General features: G+C 35.7%; 1 protein-coding gene across 1 annotated transcript in view; it reads right to left on the bottom strand.

Moving 5' to 3' along the window:
- Window positions 1–7,441, bottom strand: part of LOC145662108 (farnesoate epoxidase-like) — a 114,189-nt gene extending 106,748 nt beyond the window's left edge. Inside the window, exon 1 of the mRNA XM_081727441.1 lies at window positions 7,291–7,441. Coding sequence (XP_081583567.1) covers window positions 7,291–7,382 — 92 coding nt within the window. The 5' untranslated portion in view covers window positions 7,383–7,441. The remainder of the gene's footprint in view (window positions 1–7,290) is intronic.
- Window positions 7,442–12,585: the final 5,144 nt, after the last annotated feature.

The raw sequence follows: 12,585 nt of genomic DNA, 5'->3' as shown, positions 1-12,585 counted from the left end.
TACCAATGTTTTTTATGTTTATGGGATAGCCGAGCTGATGACAAACATTATGAAGTGAAGGAATGGGAACCTAGAGTGAATTACGTACCTGGACAATGCAACGTCAAATACGCTCCTTTGGTAGATCCTAATAAGATATTACTACTGCCACTTCATATCAAGTTAGGACTTATGAAAAACTTTGTCAAAGCCATGGACACATCTGGTGAAGGTTTCAAGTATTTGCGAGATAAGTTCCCTAACCTGAGTGATGCTAAGCTTTCAGCGGGAGTGTTTATTGGTCCCCAAATTAGGAAATTAATGCTTGATGATAGCTTTGACAGCAAGGTAAACAGTGCTGAGCTAGCTGCCTGGACAGCATTTAAGTGTGTTGTGCGCAACTTTCTGGGCAATAACAAAGCTGAGAGTTACACAGAAATCGTACAGGACATGATACAGAAATACAAAGAGTTGGGTTGTAGGATGTCTTTAAAAATCCACTTTTTGCACTCCCACCTCAGCTTCTTTCCTGCTAACCTAGGTGCTCTCAGCGACGAACAGGGGGAAAGATTCCACCAAGATATAATGGAGAAAAAGTACCAGGGACGATGGGATCCTTCAATGATGGGGGACTATTGTTGGGGTCTTGTTAGAGAATGCAACATTTCTTACAAAAGAAGGAAGTAGTGTACGTTTTTGAAACCCAATGGAAGTTTCATATATTGTGATAGTTTTGATTGTCTTTTCATGACCTTTTGGTACATTTGTATTATTGTTTATTGTAAATTGTCACACTTGTAAATTATATTGTATTATATTTTATATATGTGTTTGTGGTAATAAAGCAAAACGTTTTACCTCAACTTAAGAGATCTGAAAGCATTACTATAAGGTGCAATAAACAGTACACACAGTATACATACAAACATATTTATTTCTCTAGAAATAATAAAGCGATTATTATGAAACTTGGAGGGTTTGTTAAATATGAATCAAAGTATACTTAGGTATAAGTTCTATGTTAGTATATGCAAGGGAACAAGATCTTGGGGTTTAAATAAACGAAAAGGGAATTTTCGGGAAAATCCCTCTGTTACGGGAAAATCGTACGTGATGGAGAAAAACCGAGTGCATATTCGAATTCAGCGCAAAAAGTTCCTTTAAGAACAGGTATTTCCTTTTATGTAACAAAACCTTTGTTAACTAGTGTAATTATCTATCTGTAAAACTTTAGATAGTCTTTTCCATGTTGGAATAGTTCTTAAAAAGTACGTTAGCTTTGGAATGCCGGAGCAATGTTTGAGAAGAAAATAAGCTATGTGATTTGGTAAATTTTTTAGTCTCTCAGTTATTACTTTGAAACTATTCATATGTTTCTCGAAATGGAGATCGTATCCTTCTTCGTGGAGCGGAGACCCTAATAACGATAATTCTTCTGGTTGTAAAATACGTATGCCTGGCAACAGCTTTTTAAATTGGGTTTCTACGTTTGTGTCTATTTTACCCGATGTGTAATAGAGTTCACATTTCGATGGATTCACATCTAGCCCAATTTTCTTATATTCTGCAATTAAATGCTTCATGTCCTCTATGACTATATTCGGCGATCCTCCTAGGGTTCCATCATCCAGATAAAAGGCGTTCAATTCAGAACAAAGCGCTTGGACTATCGGATGAATTGCCAAACTAAACAACATTGGACCTGCAGGATTTCCCTGTTGGCATCCTACTTGCGATGAGATAGTTCTTTCTCCATAAAATAATATTGATGGATAAGCATAGTTTTGCCAAAAAAAGGATACAAATGTGGCATAAAAGATTTCACTTCTTTTAGCATTGAATCTCTTTCCACCGAATTAATGACATTTTTGTAATCAATTTTTAAGATTACTTTGTTTGCGTTTTCATTTCTCTTTATGTATGTCCGTGTGACATGTATAATATCTTCATTACCTTTTTTAGTTGCAAACCCCAGTTGGTGTGGTTGTAAGTATTGAGAGCATTGGTTGTTAACGAGCGAAACAGCTATCTTGGATGCTAGTCGTCGAAAAACACATCCAACTGTTATAGGTGTGATTCCGCCATCCTTTTTTCGTAAAGCACACAAATTGGCTCCAAAAAGTGTTGCCACACGTCTTGATTTACGTTTCCATTTAAAATGGTGTTAACCAATTTCGTGATTTCGCCTAGTAAAACAGACCCTGATACTCCTGTAGACTTAGAAATTAAGTCTTTCAGGTGTTGAGGGGATAAGCCATCGATTCCAGAAGCGGAGCCACTCTTAAAATTATGGATTGCTCTTGATACCATGTCTTCATTTACAAGGAGAGAAGATGTCAAGCACTCTGGTTGCTCCGGCATTTCTAAAACTCTGGAAGGAGACGGATGTTTGTTTTGTAGACTAGCAAAAGTTTCCTCACTCGAAGGAGCCAGAGAATCGTCAGATATCAGTAATCTTAAGGCACCTCTTGTATCAAAATCAGCGATTTTGGCTGTAATCAGTTTAGATAAGTCGGGTTTGATCTTCTTACTTGAAGTTGCAGGACATTCTACTACAGAAGACTCTCTTAGATTTTGTTTCATTATGTTAGTGACTGAGGATGTTGTTCGGTTTCTGGGATTCGTAGATTATGAAAAGCAAATCTAAACAATTTCTTCCAAGAAGTTAAATCATTTTTGTTGGCACAATCACTAATGATAGAAGAAAGTTTGTCTGCTACAGCACCTCGTATGCCTCTTGGAATCCTTTTTATTACCCATATATTTGATTTTAATTTAGCCAACTCGTGCGTAAAGTCTTCCGTAATTGGGTATTGTTCCTGTGTAGTGTGTTTTCTAGTCTTGTGTATGTTATATCCCTTCTTTGTTGGGAATTTTTTATCGCATTGAAAACAATAAATTTCATTTTCGGATAAGATGGATAAATCTTGTGAACAGTTTGCATTTATAGATTTATTTTCCATTCTCATTGTTTAGGGTCTGTAAAAAAAATCATATTTTGGATTGTTAAATTCGAATTTTAACGACTGATTTTAACGACTAATAACTGACATAAAAGTTTTCTGTTGAAATGCATATAATACGAAATTGATCAAAATTACACGTTGCTTCCTGGATCTCCTGCAAACAAAAACATAGGACAAGGCACCACACGATGAAAGCAAAGCACCACACCACAACGATTCTGAGTGATAAAAGGAAGACCACGCCACACACACCCCTCAGCGCCGGCCAGCGCCCGCAGAACACACCATGCTCCCCAACCTGTTTAAAATGTTCTGAGATTCATCAAAAAGGATAAAATGGGTCAAGAACCTCCAAAATTTAAATTTTCAGAAATGTTTAAAGGGAACAAGATACACCACCTAAACCTTCAAAGATACGTACCTTGGTTTTATGCTACCGCATTAAGTTTTTAAAATTTGCAACTTCTAAAAGCTAAGAATGAACTCTTTGAGTGCGAGGTCGGAAGTGCAATCTCTAGTAAGGCTCATTTGAAAGTGTAATGTAAACAATGAAGACAGGAAAAAAATTTGGCTGCTAATGGCTCACCATGTGTATCAGGAGGGCGACAGAAAATACGTATCCGGGAGGTGCAGAGATCAACCTTCTATGGGATATATGTAACACACTTCACAAAATGGACATCATCGACATTCACGGAATGTTCAAAACAAACCCTTAACTTGAACCATGAACAACGAATGAAAAATGACGTGCCACAGTGGTCATAAATGTTCGCATCATCAATATCGAAGGCGAACTCTTTGGGAGTTACAAACCATTGAGGACGTTCAGCTAGGTATCAACTGTTTAAAGAATACCTATAGAATCATATTGGTGTAACGGGTGCATCACATTCCATCAGTTCTCATCTCCCCGTTATATCAATATCATTCTTTGTGCATTCTTTAAAAGCAGAAAAATTTTTATTACAGTTTCGTAACAGGCGTCATTAGTACTTTCGATTGGTATATAACCCATCTTCCCTTGTTAGAGGTGTGTTAGGGGAGTGTTTAGGCTTGCCAACTGGCCTGTTTTTCACCGGCCGGCTGGAAATATTGCTGTTATTTTGGTTGAAGCCGGTGACTGGTCAAACTTCTTACCATACCGTTTTTTTTTTTCTTTTCAAATGACCATCTTTTATCAAATTTGTATCTAGTTCGAATCAATTTCATCTACTTCGAAGTATTGATTTAAAAAATAACTTTTATTCTGTAAATCCGAGGCAGTTACCTTTTACCATCTATCAACGATTAATATATTTTTTTCATCAATTTAGATAATTTTAAAGAGATGATAAGGACTGTACTAAGGAAAATTTGAAATTTACTTGTAAGGAATTTTATACATTTATTGGCAGTGAAAAAGGACTTCTTAAAGCAATTTCCTGTAGTTGAAGTATAAGTTTAAAGAGTAAATTTCATTTTTCAAATCGGAAATTGTCAAGTAAAGATTAATATACTTTTGTTCATCAGCTTCGATAATTTTAAAGAAGCGGCAGTTACTGGTAAATAAAATAAAATTGGATTTAGGATTTAGATTTGTGGTCTTTCAGCATCTGTGGCCATGTTAGCCCTTCACGTTTGAGGGATGACGTCCCTCGGGGAAAGGGAAGGAAGAAAACACACTATCTGGAGAAAGGGAAGGAAGAAAGGATTGGGGAAGGAAGGAAGCGGCTTGGGACCTATAAGTTTGGTACCACCCCGGCATTTGCCTGGTGTGAATGAGGAAAACCCCAGGAAAACTTCATTCAGAATGGCTGGCCTAAAACTTTTTAAACTTTTTCGACCGAGTCCCCGCAGCGGGAATCAACCAGGACGCTACGCGAGGCCACTAAATAAAATGACCAATGCCGATTTTAATGCATCTACTAAGCTTATTAATGAATGTACTAAGGAATCGCAGAATACAAGTGCTAATGCACTTTTGTTCACGATAGTACATTTCCTTCCCATGGATGAGTTCCAATATATATACTTCACACTTAGACCTATATCATAGCGAATTTTAACGGGGTGCTGTTTTTTTTTTTTTTTTTTTTAATTTTCCAGAGTTGGCAACCCTAGGAGTGTTACAGGTGTTGGGATGTGCAGAATACTCTCTGGACATAATATCTATTTTTGAAACAGAAGTTGTAAACGTAAAAAGAATAAAGAAACTATTGCAGCATTAAATTTAGAAAATATTTGCTTATATCGCAAACTTAATACAAACTATTCATTTACTTGTTAGGGAGAGGCCATACCCTCCTTTGTGGAGTCCATGGATGTACCTGTATTGCAATATGTTGTTGTGTGTACTTGACAACCGAGGGTAGCAGACCCATCTTAACGGTATCATAGCCACTTGGCTGGGGCCCCGCAAGTATTGGGGGGGGGGGGCGAGCACAGTAACATGTACTAATTACATGTATTAGGAGCAAAATTTAGTCATAGGAACAACGACATGCTTGTTTACTCTAGGGCCTAATATGCTATTAAAACAGCACTGGGGAGTAAAGTAGACAGCACTAGCACGGGGCCCCGTTAGGCGCGGGGCCCGATTGGGAACAATCGGTCCAATCGGCTTAAGGCGGCCCTACTCCTAGAAGTCGCAGCAATACGGCCAGAATGGATTCACCCAAGAGTTAATTCAGTATCAGTTATACGTTTAGAAGTAGTTTACTAAGACCATAGCAGTAGTTTTGAAGTTGTGAGTAGAGTATTCATAGATGTATATAGTTTCAGTAGATAAGAACTAGAAATTAGAAATTGCTAGTACTAGTTACAGTACCGTACTCGAATAGTGTATATGGTAAGAGTTTGCGCATATAGATATCGGTGTGTATTGCTACACTAGAATATTTTCGAGACAAAAATTTTGTTAACTAATATAAAATACTACTTATTATTAGAAAGTTTGTTTACTGTCGTAAAGTATTAAACTTGTTAGTTAATATTGAATAGAACTAAGCATAAGAAATTATTATAACTTATAGTAGTATAATTATCATGCAGTCAAGTACATTTCTTCCTGTTTATTTTATGCAGTACTTGTTTCTGAGTAGGGGGTCTCAGTGGTAGAACGTTGACTTCCGATGCTTGGGGTCCTTGGTTCGATCCCAGCTCGCGCCGTGCGGACTTTGTGGACAAACACCGTGCTCGTGGGTTTTCTCGGGGTTCTTCCGTTTCCTTCCACTTTCTTCATTCCACCATTTTACTCATGTCTCATCATCACCGTCTTCTTTAGCCTAATCGTGGGACGTAAAACTTAAAGATTTCATTTCATATTTTTTTGTTTTGTTTTTGAGTAGATTTTTAGCAGTATACGTTTTTAAATCATTTGCTTTTTTGCCTGCATGCGTACCAATGTATTAATTTTCTATAATTGACGGTAAACAAACTGTGGCCATCAACAGAATTAATATGATGACAAAATGACAAGTTAATGCTGTAATAATGTATAAGTGATACATTACACATTGTTAATGTTATTAAACTTACCTTCCAAACAATTAAGAATAATAATACTAATATTTACTTATGAAGATTATTTTTAAGTTTGATTGCCTAAAAATTTTATACGAGATAGTTTTGTTTTCATATATTCATCTATATTTTGTTGAAATTGCGTTTCGTAGTACAATTCAAAATCATAAGTTAAAGAAAGAATTAATTTTAAATTTTAGCGAAATTCCGTATACTTAATCATTTCCTAACAGAAATATCACCTAGGGGCCGCGGTGACTCAGTGGTAGAGTGTTCACCTCTGATGCATGGAGTCCCGGGTTCAAAACGTGCGCCCGCCAAGTAAACTTTGTGGTGAACAAACACCATGCGCGTGGGTTTCCTCGGGGTTCTCCTGTTTCCTCAAACTTTCTTCATTCCACCATTTCGTCCATTTCTCATCTTCACTGTTTCCTTTACCCTAGGCGCAAAATTTCATTTCATTTCATTTACAAATATCACCTACAATTAAACATGCGAAATAATGGTTTTTAAAATCACATACATGTCGTGATTGCTCACAATCGATCTAACTGCAATGTATTGTATGTCTCGCTTTAGGCAGGTATTTTTTAGAAACATCGAACATGCATAACACATTATATTATGAAGTACATTTTGTTTATTTAGTATCTGACGTTCTACTCCTCACTTGATTACAGTTCTTATGAAAAATCACATTTCTCTTATATATTATGATTACTACGTTTCGAAAATAAATTTCAAATCTATATCTTCATTATAGATTGATGACATTCTTACTGAAAGAAAATTTGAGAATTATAATATTTGCCACTAATTTGTGTATGTGTATCATTCTCACCTGTTCATATGTTCGACAGTTGGAATTCCATTCTTTCCTATCGCTTCATCTATTTCTTCTTGAATCTTCCGTTGAACATCAGGATATAACATCACATATAGAACAATGAAGCTTAGTGTGTTACTACATGTATCTATTGCTCCGAGATAGATATCAGAAATAATGTCAATAATAGCGTTGTCTGAAAAATGTAAAATTCACTTGAGAATAAAGCAGGGTTGAGAATAAAATACACTTGAAAATAAATAAGAATAAAGAATAAAACACAAATCATACCTTTAAGAAACCTTCAACACACCCTTCAGAATAAAATTGCGCCTTCTTATTTGTGAGAATTTACAGTCAAACAAAGTTCTGCGAAACTGCTGTTAGCATGAAGTTTATTTTTATTAGATTCCAATGTATTAAACGTTATGCTTAGCAATAATTGCCCATGAATTTTATGTTTATACATAACTAAGTATTAATGTACAACGTTGACGTATGAATCATGTTCAACAAATTTAAATACAACAGATATTGCTGTTATTTGAGAATTAAACTTCGAAAATTTTCAAAATAATATTAATTAGAGCCACCTCAATGATGGTAAATTCAATTCCTTCATTCGTGTTACACTCAACACAACAATAAATATCGTAGTAACTGAAAGAGATATACACGAAACCGGTAAGAACTAAATCTGCTAGTAAATTATAGATAATGAATTCTGCGTATATTTGTTTGGTTCAGGTTTTCTCACAAATCACCAAAAATACAATTTCATGAAAAACTATATTAACTAACGAATCAATTTAGTAAATTTTCCAGTCTCTTCTTTAATGTCTTGAGACTGGTAAAAGAGAAGTGTTAAAATTATTTGTAGTATCCTATGACTTATTTCTGTTATTGAATAAAACTAGTGATGGGCACAAAAACCGGTTTTTCGGTTTTTTTATAAAAACCGAAACCGGTTTCGGTTTTCTTCAAAACCGGTTCGATTTTTCACCGAAACCGGAGCAAAACCGGTTTGGTTTTTCACCTGGTCCGGTTTCGGTTTTCTTCAAAACCAATTCCGTTTTTTTTCTTTCAAAATTTGTTCTACTTCTAACCAGAATGGTGTTTCGTTGTTCTCCGGAAACCGAATCCATTTCCACAGAAATAGTTTTATGTGTTTTCGAAAAGTTTTCACCGAAACCAGTTTCGGTGAAAACCGAACCGGTTTTGCAGAAAACCGAGATGTCGGTTTTTCGTTTTTCGGTTTTTATAGAAACCGGTTTTCGGTTTTTATAAAAACCGGTTTTACCCATCCCTAAATAAAACCTTATCATTCCAGTTTAAATTCAATTAAGTAATAATATTTTTTATGATTTGTAGTGTATGAGTCTCTGTTAAGAACACGTGTGACACTGTTAGAAGTATATGTGTGATAAACAATTTGCTCCAGCACAATAAGAGCAATCAATTATTATTTGCAACTATTACATTCTTAGCGACAGGAAGCATTTAATTTTCTTGAAATCTATGCGTAAGTATTTAAACAATCATCCATACCATTTTGTTCAGCTCAATGAGATTGGCATATGTCTAGTCTTTTGAGCTTTTACAATGGACTTAAATGAGAACAAACCTACTACCAATTGAATTAGCGACGCTGAAAACTTATCATTGTACACTAATATCGGTCGATTTTGATATTTTTGAGTCACTGTGTCACTCCTCTGAGTGCAAATCGGAGTAAAACAATCGGAAGTGACACTATTTGTCTCAGCGACCCCGAAAACTATAGATTTGACACTAATATCTATCGTTGTCTATCATTTTAATAAATATCCCCCTCCCACTCACCATGTCGCCATAGATATATTCGAGGGCTCACCTCGACAACACTTTTTCCAGTACGAACTTTGCTTAAAATTACTCAAGGCATGCTGGAACACTTATGTTGGAACAAACTCCCAAACATACATACATTTTTATGTATATAAATACAAATAAGACACACACAAAATAAAGGGAGAAGAGAGAGACCAAAGCGTCACCACTTCTGTATAGAAAAGCAGTTCAGAGTATTAAACTGAAAACCAAGGTAAAGAATTTCCGTTCGGTGTTCATTAGTATAGCTCAATTTAGTCTTTAAAAGTGACCTGTAGGGATCGTAAATTTCTTGTGAGAATTTAAGGGTGGTGAGTTTTTTTTTTTTTTTTTTTCGAACCACGATTTTGAATATTCTCTCTTTATTTCCGTATGTCCCTTTACAAGTCTGAGTGTATTTCAAGAGCATACATAATATGATGTAATAAAAATATTGAAAAGTAACCTCTTTACAACAACGCATTAGTCAACTTATTTATTACTATTACGCGATTCTCCTAATTTGCATTTGGCATTCGCGTATAATATACAGAAGAACAATATACATTTCCGGGTGCTATCGGAGCACTTGACTATACACACGTGGCAATAAAGAAACCTAATATTTTGGAGACGAATACCCTAATAGGAAGAGCTCCTTCGGGGCTAATCGATTATCGTACATACCTTTGACATGAAAGACCCGCGTTCGATTCCCGGCGGGAGCTCATGTGATTCGGATTCCACGTTAATCAGTGGGTCCCGTCTCATATACCCTCGCTACTAAAAAGGACGTTGAACTCAAAATCAACTCAACTCAACGTTGATAGGAAGGATGTATACATTAGAATGTATTTTGTTTATGTCAACGCGAAAGGGGACACGTATAGTGTGGAAAACGCAATCAGATGGACGTGCTTTATGATGTGACTGGCTGGACTTTTCTTAAAAGGAAACAAAGGGGCCAAGTGTCTGATTTCGTTCTTAAAGCCAAACAATCTACAAAGACCTTGGAAAACACGTGATATGCGCTTGTCGTGTTAATCTTGATATTGCTGGATTCGAATCAACATCCATCAACTCCAATAGGTTCGCTCACATGGTTTCAGTGTTACTTTCTTGTTTCCCGTTTTTTCTTTTTTTCCTTTTTGTTTTATTCTCGCTCGAATATTAAATATTCTCTTTTGGATTTGTGTCTCAGTCGTAGATGTATTTGATATTTCGTTGTATTTCGTTGTAATTGAATTCAAAGCTTCGGTTTTCCTTCGTTTACTTTCTGGCAACTGTGACTTTGAAAGTACCACAGGAAACTTTTATAACATCCACAAATGCACTTTGATTGAAACTGGCGTTGCTACCTGCCCGTTCCATAGCGTTTAGAATACTACTCCATAGGTTAAAAACAACGAAATGACTGCGCGACGGATGGGAGAAATTAGTAGGGGAGCTTACCGGAAGTATCCTGCACTTTGCGTTAAAAAGGTGCCACTCGGATATGTTGTTCCCCTGATCCAACAAGCAGGAATCGAAATGGCCCCACTCCGACAGGTGGCCAGAATCCAATATGGTGGCTATCAAAGATGTCCGCCTCTGCGAATTCATAGTGTTGGTTTTAGAGCCCTATATCTCCTTAACTAATAGTCCAATCTTTACGATTCGAAAACTAAACGACGTAGAAGACAACAGGGTCTAATAAATCAGCAAATTTAATTAATAAATTAAATTAATAACTTACCTAACACTGAAATTAGCACCTACAGAAATTATTTAATTTGGAACTTTACATATGATGGAGTTTACGCATATTTTTTAAAAAATAACAAGTAAACGGCTGAGATTATCGAAAAAGATGTCTTATAACTTTTTAAAGAGTGTTAACTTATCTTTCATTTGGTGTATAGTTCATTCAGATTGGTTAATAAACAACGAAGTTATGACAATTTAAAGATTCACGTTGAGTTGATTGATTTTCCCAAATTTCGAACAAGAGTTCATTTATTGTAATAAAACATCACTGATGGATGCTGCATTGTACGAAACAAATCATTCTCTTGTGTTGTATTCTTCGTAAATCCCACTTTCACCAGAAGCACAAAGTAGCCTGACCAAGCCTGGTTATGAATTCAAGATGGCGGCCATTAATTATGATTCATAAAAATTAGTTTCTTTCGAAATATTAACCCGAGTATCTAGATTTTCAAACGAATACAGACAAAGTAATATCACCTATTCTATTACTATTCACTTTTACACATGAATCAAGTTTTAAAATATCTTAAGAAATTACGTGCGTAGCGTCACGATACAAAAATTTTATGGTTTCATCTGAATTGAAAGTGAACTGCACAGGAAGACTAAGAAGTAAATTCATGTCTTTAAACCATAGACATTGGATTTATATCCTTTACAATATTATAAGGAAATTATATAAAGCAATATATTGTTATAAATTAGAAAGTAAATATTTTCTTTCGTATTGTAAGAACAGAAACACAACACAAACACTTGGTTCGATAATTTGAAATTCACAATATATCTTTTGGATTTTTATGTGTACAAACAGTTTTATGTTTTCGACGAACAGTTAATATTACTTTGTGTACAAGCTATTCTATAAAGAATCATACATTTAAGTTTATCTATTTATTGGTCCGTTTCCAACGTGGATCCACGTAAATTTATTGTGGATCAACTGACTTTTCAAAAATAATGAGTGCTACTTACATAAAAGTTTTATTGGTCTAGATCTTCATTTTCAGTTTGCATCACCTTTCCACATGTTCCCCTACACACAGAACCAAAAAAAAAAAAAAAAAAAACCAGCACGGGATGCTTGCACTGCTACAACGACAACTTGTGGTACATGTCTTGCAGGCACATTTCAAAAAGAGTTTCCTACATGCTTCGTACACAGCTGGAATGGAAGTTCATGTTGGAGAAAGTTCACTTCCATTATCAGTCCATCCCCAGTTTACTGGTGAAGGAATATGTGCTTGTAACGGTATCATTTTACCCCCGGGACAGGTTTACCCCCGGTAAAACTGTACTAGGGGGTAAAGATATCCCGGCTATAACCCGGGACCAGATTACCCCCGGGATCAGATTACCCCCCAAATAAAACACAAGAAAATGAAGTAATACTCGAAATATTGTACCATATTTAAGTTAAACACTTTACAACACTAATTAGTTGCCCCACCACTTTAGTCCTTTCTCTAATTATACCCCTCCCACAAGAAAAGCGGCAAAATAGCACTCACAAAGGAAAAATCGACGCTATTAATGCTGGTTTCACTTAAAGCACATCTAAGACATTAGTACATATACCTCAACACTAACAATTGTCAGAACACGAAATTCATCAATTAACATAAGAAATAATGCAGGGGGGTAATCGTGTCCCGGGATCAGATTACCCCCACTAAAAACAATCAAATCAAGTGATATTCGAAATATTGTTCC

This window comes from Thermobia domestica, chromosome 10 (genome assembly GCF_964235325.1).
Source record: "Thermobia domestica chromosome 10, izTheDome1.hap1.1, whole genome shotgun sequence".
NCBI lineage: Eukaryota > Metazoa > Arthropoda > Insecta > Zygentoma > Lepismatidae > Thermobia > Thermobia domestica.
This window is presented reverse-complemented; position numbering and strand designations above follow the sequence as displayed.